This window comes from Perca fluviatilis, chromosome 7 (genome assembly GCF_010015445.1).
Source record: "Perca fluviatilis chromosome 7, GENO_Pfluv_1.0, whole genome shotgun sequence".
NCBI classification, from domain to species: domain Eukaryota; kingdom Metazoa; phylum Chordata; class Actinopteri; order Perciformes; family Percidae; genus Perca; species Perca fluviatilis.
In genome coordinates, this window is record NC_053118.1 from 12,659,482 (window position 1) to 12,683,880 (window position 24,399).

The following is a 24,399-nucleotide window of genomic DNA, read 5'->3' on the forward strand; positions in this document are numbered from 1 at the left end:
TCCTATTGAGTCCTTATAAGTTTGTGTATTGTTAATTTGTAGGACAGTGTGCTCACCTGCAGCAGGTCTGCAGGGACAGAGAGAGCTCGCGTGCCCTGTTTGTCCACTCAGAAACCTAAGTTGACGTCACTATTGCCCCTCTTGTCTGCGCAGCTGACCGCTCACAGGACGACCACACAAACCGATGAAGTTGGGATAAACTTTCACTAACTTTGTCTCAATTAGCCCAGTCTTCCAAATGTTTCTCTCTTTTCTATTAGAAGCAGGCGTCGGTGGTTTTGGTTGATAGAAACGGTCGCTGAAAACGTTGCTACCTTTTTTCCCCTTCTTTCGTTGGGGTCAGTAACCTGTGAAGAGAGCAAAAAAGATTGACTGCAAACTGGGATTTATCTGTGTTGGCGTTTAAACAGTAGGCTATTGACGTCTGTCTTCGAAGCTGACGTTGTTTTTGCTTTTTCTATTTTTCAAAGCGGACTTAAAAAAGATAATATTTGTGATTAACGAAGGCCAGAGCTCCACCTTCTACAAGAAAACGCAGGTGAGTCACTTTCTGGAATTTCTTTCAGCTCTAGTTTTATGCTAACTCCGAAAAGAAACTTAGCAAGTTGCCTACTTTTGGTATCATTAAATGCTGATAGAACAATACCTATTTGATATTAAACGTTTTTCAGGAAAATAAAGTAGCCATGTATAGCCTAACCTACTTTTAATTAGGTCAACATTATGTTTATCGTGCTGAGCCTTTTTAATGTCGTCTGTTGAACCTGTTTAACGTTAACCATCTCTGTCTCAAGACCTCTGCAGTCTAAATCTACCTAATGGGGCTTACAGTAGCCTACTATATTTACATTATAAAAATGTCATAGCAAAATGTAAATTGTATAGGCGTTTTACATAGTATTGCCTGTACATTGTACTGTATAGTGATACAATAGGAGATACAACTTTCCTAGAACTTTCTATAGGTACACATATTGTAACTCATAAGAATTAATTTGCTTCTTTGTGGTGTCTCTCTCACGTATTTCGTGTCCTCCTGACAGTGACAACTCTAACAGGGTTGGTGATGGTTAATAAAGACCAAACAAAAAACAGTCTTCTATGTAATGGAATAAGAAGCCTGTTCACATAGACTTAAGATACAAATATTAAGCACATATACTAAGCAGCTCAGTTAGTATACAATTAATTTGTTGTATGGATTTCATACGTTTAGTATTTTCATTGTCAGTTTTAAATCTTATAAATAATTAGATACATAATGAGAACTTGTTAGTAGACCTAGCTATCTAGAGTGTGTGTGTATATATATGTGTGTGTATATGTATGTGTGCGTGCGTGCTGCCAGTGAGTGAGTGAGTGAGTGAGTGAGGCAACTGCTCTGAAACAAACCTGTGATGTAACCTGCCTGTACTTTAGAGCATATATCGATCAAAAGTTGTCAAGTTGTCAAGTCATATTATTAGTTAAAGTGTAGTGAGTATGTGTAGTATTCTGAATTAGATTTCTAGTTTGTGGCAAAACTAGTTTGTCCTCTCGCTTTATATACGTTTTTTAAACTAAATCTCATATAACTCTACCTGGCTAACTCTATCTCTTTGATACACGTTTAAAATAAATGTAAGTATTAACTACACTGTGGTGTTTGTCATTAAGGACCCTCAATATTATATTACCAGGCAAACGTGACGTGGCCCACCTGCCCTAAGGAGTCAAGGAGAGAAGGAAGGAAAGATCGTTGTCTATTGTTGCCCTCTGCTTCCTACTGTATATAGATGTATACTGAGAAAGTTGTGACGGAGGGGAAGATGGGTGAGTGCACATATTAAATACACTGTTGTTTTTGCTCTCATTCTCAACCCCTACTCCTTCACACACACACACACACACACACACACACACACACACACACACACACACACACACACACACACACACACACACACACACACACACACACACACACACACACACACACACACACACACACACACACACACACACACACACACAGCTGAAAATGCTGTGCTGGTCATGCTGCAGTGCATGCTGCCTGTTTTCTGTATTTGGGACCAGACATCTGACCACTTGACAGTTAACCATTAACTGTTTGTTCAAAGCTGACTGGCTGTCTCTCTGATGTTCACTGATGTTCTGATGTTATTTTTGGAGTTTATCTTTAAGCTTGGAAAACATAAATTTTGATTGGATAGATTTTTTTCATCCAAAAAGATTCCTTTAAGTCCTAATACAAATAGAAATGTGATAGTGGTGTTGATAACTGGGGCCAGAAATAACCACTGTCATATACACTTAATTACACTTCATACGCATTTACTCTAGCAGCAATTTTCTCCCACACAAATTCTCTCTCTTTTGCAGCAGCCGTTTTGTTTTTTTTAAACTCGCTGTATGTGCGCATGAGTATTTCCGCCGACCCGTTTGTTTGTGGTTGTTACCATGGTGAATTGTAGAATCATCGTAGAATTCATGCTGCCTTTTTATTGTGGTGGTTCACGCGCATGAAACTACTCTGAGTTGATTGAACCAACTCATATCAGCTGCTCTGAAACCGAAAACTCAGTTTCCCATCTCAGGGTAAATCAACTCAGACATCAGGGTTAGACTCAGAGTTTTTTAAACCTTCTACCTGAAATAGGGCCCATGTCACTGTCAATATGAAGCTTTCCTACCTTATCCCAGCAAACACACTCCCATCACCATTAGTGAAGCCAACATTTAAAAGGAAACCAAAGAATCCACATCTGTCCTGTTACATGGCATTAGCTGTAATGCAGTGTTTAGTGTTGAAGAGTTGGTCAAACATGGAGCTTTATGGCTCGTATTGAGTTTACTAATAATTACTGTACATGATGCTGTTATGGAAGTAAAGATAAGATTACTTGTTATATTTTACTGTTGCTAGAAAGTGCTCCTGTCAGCGTGACCTTTGAAACTCAAATATGTCTAGGCTACATTTTAAAGACAATAAATCCACCCTGTGGATGTTTTTCCCCTATAACCCAGACAATATTATGGCAACAGTATGACAACAGTACACCTACCTTATATCACAGGGGCAAATTGAATGCCAGTACAATGAAACCAGTAGTCTCCCATTAAGTGAAGTCATAAGTTGAAAACTGACATCTTCTAACTGTCCTTGTTGTTCTGTAACTTACTTTCTGTGTCTGAAGATGGTCTGCTGTAATGTTTGGTTTCGTAGCTGCTATTGCCTGACTGAAGGGAGTCCACCCATATGCAGGCTGTGTCTTTGGAGTGTGTAATTACAAGAGAAACACAGTCTAGCCAAGGAGTGGCACACATGGTGTGGCTTATTTTGTGTATGCCTGCGGTTAGATTAGGTGGGACATCTATTTCATCTATTTTCAGAAACAAGCAGTGTTTACCTTAAATGTACACAGAAACACAATTATGCATATTTCACACGCAAGCACTCCTGTTACAAAGTGCAAGGCAGATTCTAATCAGACTAATATTTACAGCACAGTTTGATTGTGTTTACGGTTTATTTTTACTTTTCTTCCATGACAACCAGTACAAGTATGTAGCCATGACTTCTGAGAAACCATTTTCTGTTTATGTTTTTTTAAAGACGTTTTTTAAAGTTTTTTTTGTAATGTGTTTTGTATCTGTAATTTCAAATTAACTGTCATTTCGTAGGAAACTTGGCTCATGTGGACGTTATAAAGGAAAGTTTGTCGTTATACAGAATTTGTTGTCCGTGCATTATAATATGTTTCTCTGAATTTTGGTTTAGTGTGTGCAGCCAAATATCTCATCTGGTACACAGCTGCTTCTTTTCACCCAACAGTATGGGGCTACAGTGGGAGGGCGTAATGCGTGCAAAGTTAAGGGTATCCCTCCAAACATCTGAGTGAATAAGTAATGACACAATGAACCTTTTCCATCCTGCTGCTTCTGGCTGCTCATGTGACTCACAGATGAGGATAGACATAACCCCCCAAAAATGTATATACGTGCAGTATGTTTTTGTGGATGATGGGTCACAAAGAGTAAGCAATGATTCATTCTTACCTCTTTACCGCAGCGACAACAGACCATGGCAACAAACTATCCAGTCACGCTGTGGGGCAGCTCTAAATATTCCTCATGTACAACAACAGTGATGTATCTGCTAAAAATATGCATGTTTTTGATGAGCATAAATAAATAAGTTTGTTGTTTACAAGCTTGAACAAAGTATGAGATATATTATATAAGTATTATGAGACAGTGTCTTAAAGAAACCTTTGTTAGTAGATCATATCTTTTGATCAAGCTTTTTTTTTTAAATGAATAGGCTGTAACTGAACGGGAATGTGTGACTCATCAGAGAAACGTGTTGGAAACTATATGCGAGCATCATAGATAATTAGTAGAATTGTAGAGAGAGAGCTGAATCAAACTGAGGAAACGCCATCATATGTGAGGAAACACCAGAGGCAAGACATTTAAAACCAAAAGATACTTAAATATATAAAAGCTCTGAACAATGGCTATTAAGTACATCAACTGTAAATGAAACTGGTAAAACATAAAATACATATACATAAATAACTACAATTAAAACTAATAAAATTAATTATAAAACTAACTAAAACAAACTACATATAAAATAGACAAAAAGATAAAAGTAGATATAACTTGTTTAATAAAAGTCATGGTTATAAAAAGGTAGGTTTTAAGTTTGCTTTTAAAAATATCAACACTGCAATATATATATGAACTACACTTACAACTGTCTACCAACTTTTACTATTGCAGCGTACTAGCCATCAGATAATTCCACAGTGATTTCAGAAGAACCCTGACTCATAACACACACATGCATACGCACAGGACGGGGGGTCTCAGGTAGAAGTGGACACAAAAGAGTGCTTGTTCTGTCCTGCAATTTGATTTGGAAGAGCGCTGTGTTGGGGGGAAGAGATCAGGAAAGAGAGAAGAAGAAAGGAGTTTGGGAACAAGGGGGGTTGGCAGCACCAGTGAAGGTGTGTATGTGCTGGAGTTGAGGTGTGTGGAGGAAATGTTGGGGTATTTCCTGGAAAACAAAATCTGGAGGAATGAACAGGAGCCTGGAATGGCCCTCTGATAATACTGTATGTCCAGGGGCATTCATCAGATACTCATTATGTTCACTCCTTTTTGTTTCTCACTTTTACATTTCTGTGCCTCAATTCTCCTTGTCTCTCTCTCTCACTGACCTTTGGGTCCCCATTGTTAATCAGAATTTTTCAACCCAAGGAACAATAACACCATTATCATGTTGACTGGATGTTTGTAGGAGAAGCCAGAGGAAGGGAGGGTGAAGAGAGGACAGGTACAGAAGGGGAGGAGGAGCAGACAGGAGGCACAAAGAGGGGAGGAATGAGAAGGATGGGTACAGATGGAGGCAAGTAAAGGTAGGGAATTCTTTGGGGAGATGCAGTCAAGGTGCAGGTAGTGTTGGCCACAAAGAGGTTGTCGTGTTGAGGGAGGGAGCAGATGTGAGGAGATGGCTTAGAAAGAGGTTAAGGTCACTGGATTAGTAGGTCTACGCAGCTATCAGGTTTCTTGGTAACACCGTAGAAATTCAGCAAATGTGGGACCAAACAGTGTAAGTGGTTCTGTACAACACTGGTTCTTTGTCATTCCTAGAGTTGTTTACTTCCACAAATCCGGACACAAGACTATATGCTAGGGAAGCTGACTTTGAGTTGGTAACAGAGCAGGATCATTTTGGTTCTGCGTCCAGACGCCCAGCATCCCATTAGGCCCCTTAATGTCTAAAGAAGAAATTAGAAATGCCTCCCTACTAACTGAATTGTCTGAATTGTACTAACTTTTCCTATGAACATTGACATTTGATAGGCCTAATGTCACAATTCCATCTAAACATTTAAACGGAATTGTTTTTCATTCTGATTCCTTTTCTCCAATTGTTTTCATGGAAATTAAGACAGATTAAGATGTGAGAGAGTAGGAAAAAGGTTGGAGGGAAACAGTGGCAGGAAGGAAACTAGGCATGTAGAATGTTTTCCTTGATTTGATAGGAAACACTACACTTCTTACAGTATCTCCAGTTGTTTCCTGCTAAGTATTACTATTACAGTCCTGACCATCCCATGCAATGTGATGAAAACAGAAACTTCACAAAACCGAAAATCCACTTACCAACATAAAAGCTAATTTTTCCTGCTTTTTTCTAACAAATGATTACAGACACAGGCTATAAATTGCCCAAATTAGTGTACTTGACTTAGGGTTACATTTGCCCTCAGTTATAACTAGAAACAGAATTTAATGGAAATGACATTACCATTCCCAGGGTCAATTTGTTACTCCAGCAGGTCTTTACACACAGGTGTTATCAATAACATAATGATGGCTGCGAAAGTACCAGGGCTCTACCAATGTGCATGCATGTTCATTGTTATGGCTTAAATGCAGTAAGGGCCATCGTTAGTGATATTAGTAACAGCTGCTTTCCCTGCTATGAGAGGTCAAACGTGCTGTGGAAATGCCTGTAACAATTGTCCTCTCTACCACTGGTACAGAGAAATAATGATACATTTTAAAGGTTCTCCACAGGTGTAAATAATACAATAAATGATAGCTGAATTCCATTTAGGAGCTTCAGTTTCAGGGTCCTGGTATTGTTCATACAGTGAGCCACACAGTCCCACTGTCATTGCTTACCGGGATACTTAAATAAATATATGTAGCTATCATTAATGTCATTAGCAATACTAGAGATGGTCCGATACCATTTTTTGCTTCCCGATACCGATTCCGATACCTGAACTTGTGTTTCGGCCGATATAGAGTACCGATCCGATACCAGTGTGTCATATATTTTATTATGTTTTAACAACTGTATACTACTATCCCTGTATGGAAGTGATATTATTTCTATCTTTGTTGTCGGTCTGGCTCAGGTTAAACTCTTTGTAAAACATGAACAAACACAAACAATGAATGCCCCAGAACTTTCTTTTATTATGCAGTTTGACAGTCAGTTATAACAGAAAAAGAACATAAATAAACTACTTTAATGTAGATTTTCTTTAGGGCTTTATTACGTGGTATCGGATCGGTGCATAAACTCCAGTACTTCCCGATACCGATACCAGGCTGTATCGGAGCCGATACCGATACTGGTATCGGTATCGGACCATCTCTAAGCAATACCTGTGCTTTTCCTACCATGACAAGTCAAATGTATGCTGTTAAAAAGGTACCTTCTCCTGTACGTTTTGTTGCACTTGTTAGGTGGTAGATGCTCCAGTAGATCATACCCAGCGAACAACAACGTGGGCATACTGTGTAGACATCAACACCGACGTTGTGAATAAATATGAGGCCAAATGCAGCAATAATCTACTAAATAAGTAACAAGATGTAATCTAACCCAAACCCTGTCTTTCAACCTTACATTAAACCGTAACCAGTCATAGCTACAGTAGCTAGCTGCTAACAGTAAGCCAGTTTTGTTTTGTGACTCAATCGCTGGGTATGACCTAGTATCTACATGTACACATTTGTTATCATTTGTTATCATTGGTATTTGGACTTTGGGGATGTCACATAAATAGGTATTCAACCGTTCAATCTGTTTATTTATTCTACTTTGCCTTTACTAGTTACTCCAAGTTACCTAGCTAGTTACCTGAGGATATGCAGGGCCTTTAAGGTGAAATATATTAAATATTACCAATATAATCAGCCGGTTTGTTTTTTTCTTCATTAATATAGCATTGACCAGTGACCACATGAAGTTTTTAGTAGAGTCATAACAAATTATAGCAACAGAACATGATGTAACCTTGCCTGTAGTCAAGATTTATAGCTTTGTGATCTGTGTCAAGAGGTGTAACCTAGCCTTGGGCTTTTGTGTGCACTTTTGCTCCAACTTTGATGATGATGATGATGATGATGATGATGATGATGATGATGATGATGATGATGATGATGATGATGACGACCGTGGGCTTGTGTAAATGGATGTTTGTGGGAAGGGAAATGAGCTGAGCTCAGATAAGGGATGTGCATGGCAGGCTGACAGTTCACATAAAGAGAGGATTTTTGTATGTTTAATAATATTTGCTTTTTCTTAATTTCTTGTCCTTTTTCTCCAAGATAGGAAGAAAAAAAGAGAAAAGAATGACAAAAGAATTATATATCAGTAGACCTAGCAGGAACAGGACAGTTTGAACTAATGCGATTAGTTATGGCTCTGTACCATAAGTGTCCTAATAAGCTGTGACAGTGAGCTAGCAATAATTACACATGTGTTTTCCACTTCATTGTCTGCAATGAAAAATGTAAGCTGTGGGTCAAGTTGACAAACTGCTGAGGGCAGCAGAGCAGAGGAAAACAGTGGCAGAAAGGGACACACTGACAAAAACACCTGTATGTGGGTGCACACACATACTGTATGTGCACGCCTGACATGGCACTATATCCTAGTTTAGAAGTTTGTTCTTGCTTTGTGGAGAAATGCTAGACTTTAGACTATTGATCTAATCAGTGTCGTTTGTACTTTTCAGTCTATGCCAGGAAATGTGCAGTATGGCCCTTCACATTGGGACAGTGAGCTGATACCGGTCATTTTGCTCATGTTTGTTATAGGGTGGCTTAAGCTTCCAAAAAAAGAACCCAAATTAAATACTAGCAACTAGTCTCAATGTTTTCCATGTAATATTTTGTCAAATATTTGAATGTGTGTGTGTGTGTATGTATATTTGTCAGCAACAACACAGTTAACCTTAGGTCACTGTTATATTTTTTTATAATAAGTTTTCCGTAGCCACCTGTGTTTGTTGGTATGTTGTATTTTATGTTAAATGCTGATGTAAGTGCTGCTGTATATGTGCATAGGGACAAACATGAATTTGTGTTTGTATCTGTGTACAGTATATATACTGTCAAATGAGTGTTTGTACACTCATCTATGTGTGTGGTTGTGTGTGTGTCTGCAGTGAACAGGGGAATCTCTCTGACCTGTTTGTTGACCCCCTGCCGTGTGATTGGTGTGTGTGTGACTCTGATGACCCTGGGAGCCATTGGAGCAGCCGTCTGGGCCGTAGGTCAGACCACATGCTTTCACACATACACATAGAGACACACATTTATGTCTAACATATGATGACCATAATCTGTTGTTTTTGTACTATCAAAAATCTGATGATCCATCTTACATTATTTGCTATCATACATTGCATTGACCTAACGGATGTTTTTTTATGACCCTTCTGTAGTCACGTATTGCACAATGGAGGAAGACACAGGACTGTATGATGGTGAGTAAGAGAGAACAGGGCTTCTAGTAAGTAGTCTTACCAGATTTTAAATGGAGGAAGTACAGCTATAATAATCATCAAATTACACTGTGACACCTGTGTAGTGTTATTGTCTACAGAAAAGCTGTACAGCATTTCTGGGTCTTCCGCAGCTGCGCTCTAGGGGCCCTATCTTGCACTCAACGCAATTGCCTTTGTACACCGACACATGTATCATTCCTATTGACGCAATTGCCTTTGTACACCGACACATGTATCATTCCTATTTTGCACCCGACGCACAGAGGACTTTTCTCTCCACAGACGCACGTCGGTAAATTAGGGAATGTATTTGCGCCCCCGGGTGGTGGTTCAGCGAAAAGAGGAGGCGTGTGCAGGCGCAAACATTCCCTGGTGCTATTTTGCAGTTTCAGAAAACAATTCCGCCACAGACCAGGAAAAACCTGGTCTAAAGTCAGTGGCGCTAGTCTAAAGTCAATGGTGCGTTATTCAGATGCTGATTTTACAACACGCATGCACTTTGCTTCTCTCATCTACACGGATGCAGCAGTTCCCATTTTTGCAAACCATACATAATTACAAGGAAATATATTACTGAAAATGCGCTTCAGGTGCTTGGATAGGTTAGGAGGCACTTTACAGTACAGTCGCAGCATTCTTTGTGGCTTGTTGTGTTTTTTACACATTTCCATGAATCATGGATGTGTTGATGACATAAATGAGGAAATATTAGAGGACTTAAGGAGATGTGACGTTGAACTACGGTGGGATTGGACACTCCGCCGGGATCTGGTCTGGAGTGGCAATGTGCTCCTGGTGGAGCGGGTGGACGGAGATGGAATTGGGGAGGAGGAAGGGGCACAACAGGAGCAGGTGGTGCGTTTGGAGGCCCACGCTCCATGGCATGCAGCAATCCTCTCCATACTGTGGAGATGCGCCTGAGAGGCCGCAGCAACATCGCCACCCGGTCAAGACGGGCATTTATTACTTTGCCGCATCCCGGACAGCTCCCGCTGGTGTGCGCCAGGCAAATCCGCCATCATAATAGCAATCCGCCATGGAACAAGCGCAACTGCTCTTAAAGGGAATGTGAGATGACGCTCTGATTGGTTTATTGCACGTTATGCCCAAACCACACCTAGCTACTTCAGACCAACCCATTTTAGATTTGCGTCGGGCGCAAGAGTAATTTATCCCGCCGTTATAATAGCAACAGTGCCCGAGATCCGCCCACAAAGCTACTTGCGTTTCATGTTTGATACTTGCGTTTCAGATTGTTAAAATAGGGCCCTAGGTGTCGTTGCATCATCATTGCAGCCGGGGAATGACTGTAACAGCACTGTAGCGGCACTTTCTACCTATATATAATAGTTGTGACATCACAACCGCACCGTCCTGACGGCTCATTTAAAGGCACCGTTTCTGAATACGGGCTATGCGTTTCTCTGTGGATTGAGCGTTTTAATGCTTTTACAGTATTCATATAGCACCTCAACCTGCTCTATAATAAAAAAAAAAGACATGGAAATTTCACTTTTTACAATATGGGACCTTAAAGAAAAATTCTACCTGAACTTGAATTACACATTTTACTGCCATCAAGTAGGCTAATGTATGTTTTGGTCCCAAAAGACAAACTTTACATTGACAGGGTAATACTGTAGTTTCTTTAGTGAAAAAAACATTTCTGATGATTGTATATCCCTACTGTATTTTGATACTGGTCCAGTTGCAGATTCATTTATTTTTTTACATGTGGTTTTTCAAACAAACATACATTTTAGACATTTATATATATATATTTTTTATAAAAGAGGTTCTACAGAAGCTTGTTTTAAAAGTAACCCCATGTCATTCCCTGCAGTCCAGGTAAATACTGCTGACCAACGTCTCAGAGTCTTTGACTCCGCCCAGAGGAGGTGGCGTCAGGTGTGTTCCTCCTCAGCCAATGAGCTGCTAGCTAGCATCAGCTGTGAAGAAGTGGGCTTTATAAGGTAAGGTATTATTTTATTATTAATATATTTGAATGTTTTAATGCAGCATAGTGTGACCGATGACTGAAGTGTGTGTATGTGTTTGTTTTAGTGTGGTGAATTACTCAGTCACATCGGTGCCAGAGGCCAGTGGAGATGGTGGGGAGTTCTTCTGTGTCAGACAGCAAGAGCTCAGCTATGGCAAGAAAATCAAAGACTCATTGTTCCCATGGTAACAAACACCTGTCTGTTTGGTCCTGCACCTGTCTCACAGCAGTCTAACCTGCTACCACACTGTCCTCTCTGTTGCTCTTTCTGCCTTTTCTTTTACTTGTCTACTCGGTTGACATAGAGAAAGCTAAACAGTTACTTAGTTTGGATGATTTCTTTTTCTCTGTTCGTCTTTGTTTCAGTGACTGTGAGAGCAGGGAGGTTCTCACACTGTTGTGTCAAGGTAAGATGTAAGCTCAGAATTGCACTCATCTGTCTCAACTGTTTGAGATACCTTATACCCACTGCTCATCTTTCACCACATGCTGGGCTTGTCATCCTCCCAACACTTTAATTGTTTTTTTTACTCTGTCTGATGTTGTTTTAGCTCTGTTCAGCTTGCCAGACTGCCTGTCTGTCTGTCATTGTCTTTCTCCTTCCTGCTTATCTTACGTTCACTTACAGTACAAATTTTGTATTGCTCTGATTTTCTACTGATTTTCTACTCTTTCACTCACCCATTCTCATTCTTGCTTACTGTATCTTTTTTCTCCTTTCTATACGTTTAATTCTTTCACTTTCAGTTTACCCAGACAGTAAACTCCCTCCTCTGTACTCGGCAGACTGTGGCAGACGTAGTTTTGCAGCAGACCGTATAGTTGGTGGTGTGGATGCCAGGCAGGGCAGTTGGCCTTGGCAGGTCAGATTGGAGTATGATGGAGTTCATCAGTGTGGAGGAACCATCATCTCAAACCGCTGGATTGTCTCAGCTGCTCACTGCTTTCGAGAGTAAGTAATCAAGCCAGAATTTTATACTGAAATCATTATCTATTTTGAAGCACATGGTCGTCAAAATTGGATTCTTTTATAAATGTCACACTAGGCGGTATCGCTTCGTCAATCGCTGGCGTGTGCAGCTGGGCTCCATCTATAGCAAACCAGTCAACGCCAACGTGGCTGAGGTGAACACCATTGTTTACCACAGCAGCTACCTGCCCTTTGTAGATGCTAGCATTGATGACAACAGCAGGGACATCGCTGTTCTGGCCCTCACCCATCCCCTCACTTTCAACGGTAGGTCACACAATGGCATACACACACAAATAAGAAACACACTCAACCACACAAACCTGAACACAGTATTTGAAGAATGGCATAAGAATGGCAAAGACATAAAGAGAACACAGAGTCAGTCATTGCTCTCTTTCTAATCCCAGGACTCTTTTAGTTCAATATCCACACTGATGGTGAGAAAGGAACAGTAGTTCTTACAAGAGTCATCTGTCTGTAATGTTATTGTAATGTGTTGACTGTTGAGGCATGCAAAAGGATGAGGAGAAATACAAATGTAATTTACACTGGCATTATAGGTCTGAGTGAGACAGAGGTTAGCTTTGTGTTATAGTGTATGTCACAGCTCTGCACATTTTTAACAGTCCAGTAACTAAACAAAATTAAATCAACATACTTATTGGGTTTTAGGACATGACAAATATCTAAATGCAAATATACTGTACTAACAATTACAGTCTATGGTATTAACATTATCTGTACTGACCAAGACCCCTGCAGAGATATGGACGTAGAGGAGCAAGGTAGTGGCTCAAGTTTCTGAAATGTAAATGAAACATGATTTACAGTCACATTGGAAAATGTGGTTGTTCGTACCAGTTTTTAGAAAATTGTTGAGTCCTATTATGCAGTGGAAGAAACTTGATGTAGAAACTCTAAAAGCAATGTTTCAGTGGGTCACGTCTGACATCTAGTGTTTGACCCTCATAATTACAACATGAGGTCCATTGGAGTGAAAATAATCTGTTTTTTTTCATGTTGCTGTTTCATGCATGTATTTTCTTCATTAATTCACCCTTGCCTAAAACAGCATGATCCAATGAGACGTGTTCTCTTTTATCCTATATACAGATGACAACAATAACAAAGATATTACTTATTATAATAATAATAATAACAAGACGGGAGCTAACCTAAAAATGACTCTAAACCTAACTGAAATCTACATATCTGATAATGTTTACATGTGTTTACTTTGTTTCTTAATACATATATTTGTGTGTTGTGTGTGTAGAATATATCCAGCCTATTTGCCTGCCAGCATATGGTCAAAGACTGATAGACGGACAGATGGGAATAGTAACAGGCTGGGGAAATGTAGATTACTATGGTGAGTCTACATTTAATTACAGCTGTACTGTAATACACTGCAGACAATTTAATGTTGGATGATATTATTTGCATTCCTTGTATCAATGTGCTCAATATTTGCTATCATACAACAATCAGCACCAGTGTACACGTTGATCTTAATACATGTGAGAGTACAGTAAGTCAGTTTTGATTATTGCAATACTTCAAAGGACTGATAGCAATTGATACACAATTGCTTCTTTTAGATAAAACCCCTTTTTAAATGTTTTTGCTATTTCTCACTTGCAGGTATTCAAGCAGATATTCTCCAGGAAGCCCATGTCCCCATCATTAGTGACACTGTCTGTAACTCTCCTGATTACTATGACAACCAGATTACCACCAGTATGTTCTGTGCTGGTTATGAGAAAGGAGGCACTGATGCCTGCCAGGTCAGAGTGTGACTGTGTTTATGCATTCTGCTGAAGAAATGCTTTTGAGATTTCTAATTAGGGAACTACATTCTCTGATATGTCCTCATACTGTATGTGTGTCTGCTTTGTTTAAACTGATGCTTGTTTTTCTGTCTGTTTGCCCAATGCATATATACCTGGTTGTTTGCTATGTTATTGTATTCTTATTTACTTCTGTCAATGCTTGACTAAAATGGTGTACCGGACGGTAGTTATAATGTTTGCGTGAACTGCTGTAATCCTCTGTGGTTTCAGGGAGACAGCGGTGGTCCTTTCGTGGCAGAAGACTGCCTGTCTAAGACCAGGCGGTATCGGCTGCTGGGGGTGGTGAGCTGGGGAATAGGCTGTGCCATGGCCAAGAAACCAGGCGTCTACACCAGAGTGTCCCGATTTCTGCCCTGGATATCTACGGCCATGAGGGTGAGAGACTGGACACTTTATTTTATCCAACCAAGGAAATGCAGGTAGCAGTGCCTCTAGCACTAAGTACATTGACTACAGAACTACAGAAAAAGAACTTGCTGGCATGCAGGTCATCTATAAACCACTCAACAACAATACACACATTTGGAGGACAAGCTCGTTTTTCCTCACATACACTCACACACACACACACACACACACACACACACACACACACACACACACACACACACACAAAAAACAGGCAATTGCCAAATTAAGGTAACAAAATGTTACCTTTCTTCTTGTGGTATTACAGATGTGTTTAACAATTTCTGCTCTCCTCCAGAACTATGACCACTCACCAGGGCTTCACAAAATGGCCCGGACATGAGATTCCTGCTCCCATGTTTCCACTTTTTCTTCTCTTGGGATGACAATATTAAAAGACCTCAAAGATGTCAACAGGGACTTTTGGACTGGGGGATGCAAGGCTGCCACGTTTCCCTCATATCACGGTTCTGGATTTTCCTTTTCACCTAAAACTTTTTTTATTGAGATTATTTTTATTGAGATTCCTGAACCTTCCCACATTGTTAAATGCCCACCAAGACCATACTCCTTGATAGATACCCTGTATATTTGCAGAGATACACAGAGCTCTTTAAAGGAGCTGTACTCAATATTCAGCACATTAACATAGCAGCAAACAAATATTTTGTATGTAAAGATATGGTGGAGTAATGGCATCCTATGCAGAAAATCTGTATGTATTGTAATCCAAGCTTCTCTGTTCTTTGTTTTGATAGCTGGTTCAGCAGCATGTACATGTTTGTGCGTGCCTTGTGCGTTGGTATCAGACGTCAAGGGCTGTGACAACCGCTGGTGTTGAGCAGTCCGTGAGCCCACTTTTCAGTATCTCGAGTACAGCCCCTTTAAGAAACATGAAGTTTTACAGATCAGCAAAAAGTTATTGAAGTTGACTGTTATTATGAAGTTAAATATTAATAAGAGGGCATAAGTGAAACAATATTAGAATCAGTATACTGGATTTAAGGTACCAGCTTTGCAAAATATAATGAGATTATTTTTCTGAGATTACTTTTTTCCCCGCTCTTGTACGTTTTAGCTCTATACTGTCACCAGAAGTAAGAAATAACCACTATAACTTGTGAGTTAAACAGCAATAAATTGAATCGAGACTTGTAAATGCTCAGGTTTGCCTTAAAGGTCCCATATTGTAAAAAGTGAGATTTCCATGTCTTTTTTTTATTATAGAGCAGGTCGAGGTGCTATATGAATACTGTGAAAGGATCAAAACGCTCAATCCACAGGGAAATGCACACAGCCCTTATTCAGAAACGGTGCCTTTAAACAAGTCGTCAGGACTTTATTACAGTTATGATGACACAACTATACTATATACATGTAGACAGTGCCTCTACAGTGCAGTTACAGTCATTCCCTGACTGCAATGATGGTGCAGGGACACTTAGAGCGCAGATAAGGAAGACTCAGAAACGCTGACCAATCGGAGCAGACTGGGCTTTTCCAGCAGGGGATCTTAAAGAGACTGGGGCTAAAACGGAGCGTTTTAGACACAGGATGAATACAGGTATCTTCAGACAGACAGTATGAGGAAAATAATGTGTTTGTGAACATTAAAGCATGTAAACAGGTTCTAATAGAAACACAAAATACAAGTATCAACCTGAAAAAGAGCATGATATGGGACCTTTAAGAATTCTAGATGTAATTACAAGGATTCATACAATAAGAATTAAATTCCTTATGTAGAGGTTTTATCTTGTTCCAACGAGAGTCCCTTTCTTCAGTGCCAGACTTCCTGCTGCCAGCGTGCATAGCAACCCACAGTGAGTGCAGACTGCACTGTTGATTTGTAATAAAGATCATAAAGATCTCGTGCAAATTCAACTCCTAGTACTTTTTACATTGTGCAACACACACACACGCACACACACATGCACACACGCACGCGTTCACACACACACACACACACACACACACACACACACACTAATAAAATGTCAATAATTTATGAGTAATGCTAATGGATAACTACAACGTTTCCTGGCGAGCTTTATTTTGTAAAATCACAGCGCACATCAAACTTTTCAATCTCATTTTTATAATTAAACTCTTTCTTGTGTGACACATGTTCATGTCTTTTATATGCAATAACCTGACTTTTGTATGAAAAATTATTGTCTTTATCAAGTTCCCACACGAACTGGTAAAGATGATGCTTATATTCGATCAGCAATATCAGTATTTTGTTGATGTCTTGTAAATATTAGTCATTATCTTGTTTATGTAGATGTTTAGATGTCTTTATGATCCACAGATCTTAGAGCCAAGAGTGCAATAACAGCTGAAATCATGTTCTCAGAAAATATTTCTTTTACTGCACCGCATATTGATTACCATCTTTTAAATGCTAATGATGTCTCATCATATTGACCGGCAGGAGTGTGTATAATCAACCATGACCAATGTACAGTATAGTATTATATACTACAACTCCCCCTCTGCTCCACACTGGATTAAAGCTCTCAAGACGTTACTGGACTGTGAAAAGGAAGTGTTCTTTGAGGTATACGGATAGGCACAAAAATGACAGCACTCTGCTGATGTCATGAGCAAAAACAAAATTTACAAGAGTATTTACCATAGAGATACATTATAAAAAATATAATGTGGAGTTCTACTACTGTAGTAGTACAATCTGTATACTGCACCTGGCCTAAAGAAAGTGTTGTATGTGAACACAAATGCAGAATAGATTTGAACATTGAACCCTTTCTGGCACTGATTTCTAGCTCTTGCCTAAACAGAATGTGATGTGAAGTCGACTCACCACCCGTTCCATAAATGCATGTACATTTATGGCAATTATTATGTGTGCAAGAGAAATACATATTGTTATATGTAAATTGATGCATTGAGTATTGTATTGAAATAAAAACAACTTGCCCATAGACATTGTGTAATAATATCACAGTTTATTGATACATTTTTAAGATCAACTGTACAGACTGCAGTAAAGAACAATTATTTTACTGTAGTATACAGTATCCTAGAGACAACAAAATGAAATCGACAGAAATCTGATGTTGCAGGATGCCCCCCGAACCATGCCTTTAGTATATCAAAAATATTCAACAATGTTTTTCAGTCAAGTATTACAAACAGTAGCATAAATTAATATAAATACGAAGTATAGCAAAAAAAAGATGCTTTAAGATCTCTATCCCTCCTGATAGACTGAGCATTTGACTTTTCACAACTATCTTAACAGCAAGACGCCACATGACAAGACAACATATAATAACAGAGGTTTCTTTATGATGATGAAACTGCACTTAAAAGAGTGAAAGGTTTCAATCCAACTCAGCTGGATTCAGCCAGTGAAGCGTAGATCACAGAGTCGTCATTGTCTCCGGCTTTGAACCTGTGGAGAAAATTATAGTTTGTGAATTTTAACCAAACTGCAGCCTGCATGTGACTACTCTGATGGCAGCACGGATGCCTTACCTACAGATGATTTAGCCAAGCATTGTTTTTATTCATAAACTCTTTATATTACTGCACAAACTAAACTGAAATAAATTAAAATACATTGTGCTGTCAGTAGGACATTAGCTACCATAGTCATAATCATGTCTACTAACATTTCTGTAAATGTGTGGCTTTTAATGACAGAAGATTACATTCTATGATTATACACATATTACACATGGCAGGTTTTAAAGGCGGATTCTGATATTTCAAACTAGATTAGATATTTAGACTGAGCATTTAAAATGTAAGAAGATAAAAAATAAATAAAGAAATGACAGAAAATATGAATAAAGTTGAATTCTGAGTTAAATCATTTCTCAGAGTTTGATGGTGTTTTCAGACTGAAGGTGAAGTATATCCAATAGTGTGATTGCAAATAAAGTCAATGCAAATTTGCTCTCGGCAGTGCAAATCGGGACGAAGATCGATCATTGATAAAACATTTGAGCAAAACAAAAGGGCACCTACCTAAATGATTTCACTGTGAGAAAGTGAAATAGGAAACTTTGTTAACATTTCTCTGGTGGTGTTAGGGAACGGTTCGGGGGAATTGTACCGATGATAATATAAAATCATACAGTCCTAGTTCTCAACAAGAGAATTTTAAATTTGTTTCCATGAAGGTCAAGTAGCTTTAGTAGCTTTGTTTTTTATGACTGCACAGTAGCAGTGGGCTAACGTGAGCTTGACTTGACCGGCAGTGAGTAATTAGGTGCAGCGACACTACAGCGCTGTTATCAAGTCAACATTACCTGGAGTCTGGTGCCACTCTGCTGTTGTTTGTGTGATGTGGAAGACTGGGGTTTCTGGCTTTAATGGTCACTGTTGAGTAGGTAACCTCATCTTCATATGATGTGGGGACCTGAGGGGAGAGGAGAGGAGAGGAGAGGGGAGGAGGAGGAGAGGAGAGGAGAGGAGAGGAGAGGAGAGGAGAGGAGAGGAGAGGAGAGGAGAGGAGTCACTTCATTCAAAAAAATCGGATTGTCGTGAGTGGAGATGTTACGTTGAACGTTTACGTGTGTGCACCATACATCACGTTGATGGTGTGACTTCCCCTGTGAATGGGGAGGGGTGTCCTGAGCACTAATAACAGGCGGAGGAGAAGGTGGCATGGCGTGGATGTTGGCATAGACACTGTTAGATGGTTCAGAGGCCGAAGAGCTCGAGCCTCTCCCGCTGAGCCTCAAATCATACACAGTCTGCTGGAAGGGACACAACAAAAGTCAGATGACGTTTTCTGCTGAATGATCCCTTTACTTCCCTTTATTTTTTCACTGTCGGTGCATATTGGGAAGATCCTGGGGTTAGTTTAGTTTCCTGTTTTATTTTTAAAGGTTCTTCTCATGTGTCATGTCTCGTTTCCTGCCTTGTTGGTTTTCCCGCCTTTGTGATTGTCTGCCCCGCCCTGACGTGCTTCACCTGTCCCTCATTATCACCCTCCTTTTCTTGTGTATATCAGACACTGAAACAAGACAACTGCTCTCTGTGTATCTTCTGGTGTGATACCCCGTTTACACGTTCATGGCTATTTTGAAAATGGAGACATTTCCCTTCGTTTGTGCCCTTCGTTTACACGCAAACGGAGAATTCGCCTCTGAAAACGATTCTTTCTAAAAACTCGGGCCAAAGTGGAGATTCTGGAAAACTTTGCACGTTTGCATGTAAACTGAGACAAACGGAGGTTTCATCTTTGTTCCAAAGAGAAAGAGGAAGTGATTTGTTGCTGTTGTTTCTGTTTTCGGGATTCTGATTGGCGAACGTGGGCTTGAGCTTCTCGTTACGCTGCCACCTAGAGGTTTGGCATGCTCTTGGCAGCATATATACACGGGTTTGTGTAAAAGAACACTTTTCTGAAAACTGACAGGTGTGCACAATGTTATTTTTGAAAACGGAGAGGGTGAAATGTCAGTTTATGAAAATAGCCGGCCGTGTGTAAACGTAGCCTTAATCTAGTTTTCTCTGTGTTTTGGATTCAGCCTTTAGTTTATTAATGCTCGCTTTTTGTTCTGCTTGGCCGGCTTCCTGCTTCTGGGTTCTCCTTTTAAACTCTGGTATTAAATGTGAAAAGCAATGTGAAGTTCAATTAAGGAAGAACATTTCGCTATTAGGAAACACCACAGGAAACTGAGACATCTCACTTCTTTAAATAATTGTTGGGACTCTTGCAAAAGCACATGGGCTCACCTTTTTCTTTGCACTTGTCCTCTGTTTCAGCCTGCCGAGACAACAAAAAACAAAATGAATGAGAGAAGAAACACTCAGAACAGAGCATTCTTAATTGTTGCTCAATCTTTGATGCCATATTTTAGCGACTCTGTTCTGTAATAACGGGAAACCCAGCAGCTTGATACTTCTATAAACTGTTCCTCAGTACACACAGATTTTCACCATCACTGTTTTCACTGTGATAGAGGTGAGCTGTAGAATTATTAGTAGATGGAAAAAAAGAGCTTTTTAAGACATGACCCACGATAATGTGTCTTTGCAAATCCAGCAAGTACATAATAGCTTATATGGACATTTTTGTTACTACAGATCACCATTCAATATGTAAAACACAGCTCCAATATATCCAAACTAATCAACATATTCAAAATATTAATATACCTGAGCCAATCCAATCCAACTTTAATTATAAAGTACATTTTAAAACAGTTGAGTTGAGCCAAAGTGCTGCACAGTCAAAAACAGTCCTAGTAATAGATACATATCATATAACATTAATTTACACACACACACACACACACACACACACACACACACACACACACACACACACACACACACACACACACACACACACACACACACACACACACACACACACACATATATATATATATACATAGACATATGAAAACTGAGTACCTATTTAAAAGTGGCAACAAAGTGGAAATTAAGATGACACACATAGTGCCTGCTGTCACACATGCAGCCATGACAACATTTAGTGAAACACATCAAAAAAGTTTCACAATGTGGAAAAATCAATGCTTACAGTCAAAATGACGGAAGTCATTCAGTCACATTCACTCTCACTGACTCACCGGAAAAAAAGAAGAAGTAGAAGAAGTGTCACAAAAACAAAGACTCCAAATCCAGCTAAGACAGGGAGAGACAGGCTTCCTGGGGAGAAACGCACACAACAACAAAAAAATCAAGTACTTCTGCTATACAAAATCCGGATGACATTTCTAGAAGAACAAAGCAGCGCTTGTAGATGAAGATGACACAAACCATGGTCCTTTTCCTTTATTGCGAGCAGCACCTCAGTTGAGTTGTTTTGCCCCAGTGAGTTCCTGGCCTGGCAGAGGTAGAGTCCAGAGTGGGACGCCTCCACAGAGGGGAGAGACAGCACCCGTCCTGAGCCCACCTGGAGCAGGGAGCTGGAACTGGAAACAGAAGCCCAGTACCAGGTGTAGTTGTCTGCTGCAGGGTTAGCGGCACTGCTGCAGCTCAGATTCACACTGCTGCCCTCGACAACATGTGGCGGGTCCATTGAAATGGAAATGTTCTCTGGACGGTCTGAAAAAAAATAATAATGCAAACACTGCACATGTTAACAGTTTTATTCTAAAATGAGGGAGAAATCAGAAGTGCTCTCACAGTGCTAGAGAAGAAGATAATCTACCAGAGCACTAGTCTAGATCCACGACGTTCCACTTCCAGGATTGCTCCATTGCTGCCGGGCAATTTTAGGCCTTTATTTGTATAGGACAGCTGAAGACATTAAAGGGGAGAGGGGGGGGGACGAAAGGCAGCAAAGGGCCTGCAGGTCGTAGTGCGCGAGCGCTCTACCAGGTGAGCTACCCTGGTGCCCCTGTCGCCGCAAATTCCGCCAGATTTCACTCTTTTCGGCCGAATGTCCGTTACCTTCCGCTTTCTTTGTGTTGGAATTTTAAACTCAGGTGGATTTATGAGGACTAACTCCTCCTCAGATCTCTGCAGGTTAAATCCAGACAGCTAGCTAGACTATCTGTCCAATTTTTTTTTGTTGAGTTTTCTGTTGCACGACTAAAACAACTTTTGAACGCACACGTTCCACCAAAACGAGTTCTCTTCCGAGGCTATTTTGCAGAGGCGCCGTCGCTCCGTCCGGCACTTAGCACCGCCCGTGACGACAGTGATTGGTTTAAAGAAATGCTAAATAAACCAGAGCACATTTTTCTCCCATCCCGGGAATGCTGTGTGGACTAGCAAGACCCTCCTCGCCAGTGCTGCGGAGGAAGGTCTGGCACGAATTTTTTTGACACCTCTTGAACGCCGCATGACAAATACCCTGTCTAATTTGAAACCACACTTCTCAGTGTGACATCTCAACATACTTACACTGGACATCGAGCGGAACCTCCGTAGAGTTAATCAGGGCGATGCCCCTCCAGCTGATGTTATTCCAGGCCTGACAGTAGTACAGTCCCCTGTGGCTGGGCTGGATGTCAGAGATGGTGTGAGTCTGTCCTGAACTGATAAAGTGTCCGTCTTTATACAGGCTGTATCCACTTTGTGTCACAGGTGGGTCGGCATCACTGCTGCAGGCAAAAGTCACCGAACTTCCTTTGACTACTGACGGACTCATTGACAACTTGACTTTACTGGGAGCGTCTGATTGAGAGAAGATTGGGATGTTTAGCCTCACAGAGTTATTAATAAATGAGCCTTAATCATTATCAGTGAATCACAATTAAAAGTAGAGTTGACTTGGGGAAAAAGATGCGAGTAAGTCACTGCATGAAGCATAAATGATATATGTATATATAATACATTTCTATTTTCTTCGCTCTAATTGGAGCTCCATGGAAAGGAGGTAAAAAAAAAAAAAAAAACCTATGTACCAAAGGCACATTTTGTTTCCTGTCATCATTCATCTACACCACACAGCCAAAACATCAAAGCATTTATGGGGGTTTAAGCTTTGAAATGACCGAGACACTGCAACTTGAGCATTGAAATGTTTTGTGTTTTTTATGTTGTAGGTTATTCATGTACTTACATTGAACGCTCAGAGCCACAGAGGCCGATGTGGCCGTCTCTTGTCCCTGGACGGCACAGTAGTACCTCCCAGCATCCTCTCTCCCGGCCCGGAAGACTGGATTTGGTACACGTTGTCCATCTCTGAACCAGACAATGTTCACAGGTGTAAGACAACCTGACACACAGGTCAATTTGACAACGTCTCCCTCTGTCACAGTGCTCGGCTTTACAACAGCGGTCAACTCTGATTAAACAGAAACAGAAGCAGAATCTGATTAATTTCACTAAAAATACAATTAAATTCATGAGGAATTTACCTTTTTCTCTGTTATTTAGTTATTACCTTTTACGGACAAGTGAGCAGATCTTTTACTTCTCCATCTGTTGAGCGTTGTCACAAAATTAAAAAAGTAATGGCCTTCATCACTGTGTTGTACATCATTGATCTTCAGTTTACAGTCACTCCAACGGTTGCCCATATATGTAAAGTGGTTTGGGGGTGAAGAGATTTGTGAAAGGGGAAACAGCTTCCAATTGCCATCTACATACAGGGCTTTAGACCAGCCTGCTGCAGTGACAATGTGACCTACAGGATAGTCATACTCGCACTTAATAACTACTGATGTCCCTTTTAAAGCACACTCATCTTCGAAGGTCACCCTCCAGTCCCCACTCCACACACCTTTTGGGCAAAAAAAAAAAAAGATACAGTCAAATAAATGTGGCTGTAGCTATTTTTTTCCCACAGGATTTGGCAAAAAAGGATCCATAAAATATTCAAATTAGATAGTATGAAATGTATACATTGGTTTTCAAAGTTCTAAGCAGCAGTGGCATAATCTTAAGATTGCAGTTACTACTTTTTTGATACATGTTTTTACAAAAATGGGTTTCCTTACCTGGCGATATTATTACCAGAATAATCAGAATCAAATTGTCCATTGTTAGAAATCAACCTGCAACATCATGACACGGGACACAGATGAATATACAGTATAAAAAATAAACACGTTTGTGTATATATCAAAGTTAATAGTACTCACACACTGACGACAGCTGATGTATTGCTTTGCACATTCCTGAGGGTGATTTTATTTTTGTGGTGTCAAAAGCAGAAGTTGGAGGGTGTGTATCCATTCAGAGTGCTCATTATATAAAGTTGGGAAACCTCACAAACAGTAAAATGGTCTGAATCTGAACACATACACATACGTGCGCGCGCAACACACACACACACACACACACACACACACACACACACACACACACACACACACACACACACACAAACACAAGGGAGCTGGGATGTGGGTAAAAAAGACTGGAACAATGGAGCCA

General features: G+C 40.1%; 2 protein-coding genes across 6 annotated transcripts; one reads left to right on the plus strand and one right to left on the minus strand.

The window, feature by feature from the left end:
- Positions 1 to 34: 34 nt before the first annotated feature.
- On the plus strand, positions 35 to 17,509 carry hpn (hepsin). 4 transcript variants are annotated; one of them, XM_039804720.1, is made up of 14 exons: positions 35 to 338; positions 471 to 538; positions 1,657 to 1,812; positions 8,985 to 9,092; positions 9,264 to 9,305; positions 11,170 to 11,299; positions 11,391 to 11,510; positions 11,692 to 11,732; positions 12,112 to 12,277; positions 12,372 to 12,562; positions 13,575 to 13,670; positions 13,943 to 14,085; positions 14,362 to 14,526; positions 14,858 to 17,509. In XM_039804720.1, the coding sequence occupies exons 3-14, from the start codon at positions 1,776 to 1,778 to the stop codon at positions 14,900 to 14,902; spliced, it is 1,284 nt and encodes a 427-aa protein (XP_039660654.1). In that variant the 5' UTR covers positions 35 to 338; positions 471 to 538; positions 1,657 to 1,775; the 3' UTR covers positions 14,903 to 17,509. The 4 variants fall into 4 exon arrangements, with proteins under 4 accessions (XP_039660654.1, XP_039660652.1, XP_039660653.1 ...); XM_039804719.1 differs by having other exon boundaries at positions 36 to 338; positions 1,680 to 1,812; XM_039804718.1 differs by having other exon boundaries at positions 35 to 538.
- LOC120561579 (B-cell receptor CD22-like) lies at positions 17,510 to 24,257 on the minus strand. Of its 2 annotated transcripts, none has more exons than XM_039804716.1 (11): positions 24,105 to 24,257; positions 23,961 to 24,017; positions 23,405 to 23,743; positions 23,081 to 23,305; positions 22,420 to 22,692; positions 21,328 to 21,615; positions 21,138 to 21,216; positions 20,275 to 20,305; positions 19,122 to 19,289; positions 18,843 to 18,952; positions 17,510 to 17,980 (listed from the first exon to the last, which is right to left on the minus strand). In XM_039804716.1, the coding sequence occupies exons 2-11, from the start codon at positions 24,001 to 24,003 to the stop codon at positions 17,920 to 17,922; spliced, it is 1,617 nt and encodes a 538-aa protein (XP_039660650.1). In that variant the 5' UTR covers positions 24,004 to 24,017; positions 24,105 to 24,257; the 3' UTR covers positions 17,510 to 17,919. The 2 variants fall into 2 exon arrangements, with proteins under 2 accessions (XP_039660650.1, XP_039660649.1); XM_039804715.1 differs by having other exon boundaries at positions 19,122 to 19,292.
- Positions 24,258 to 24,399: the final 142 nt, after the last annotated feature.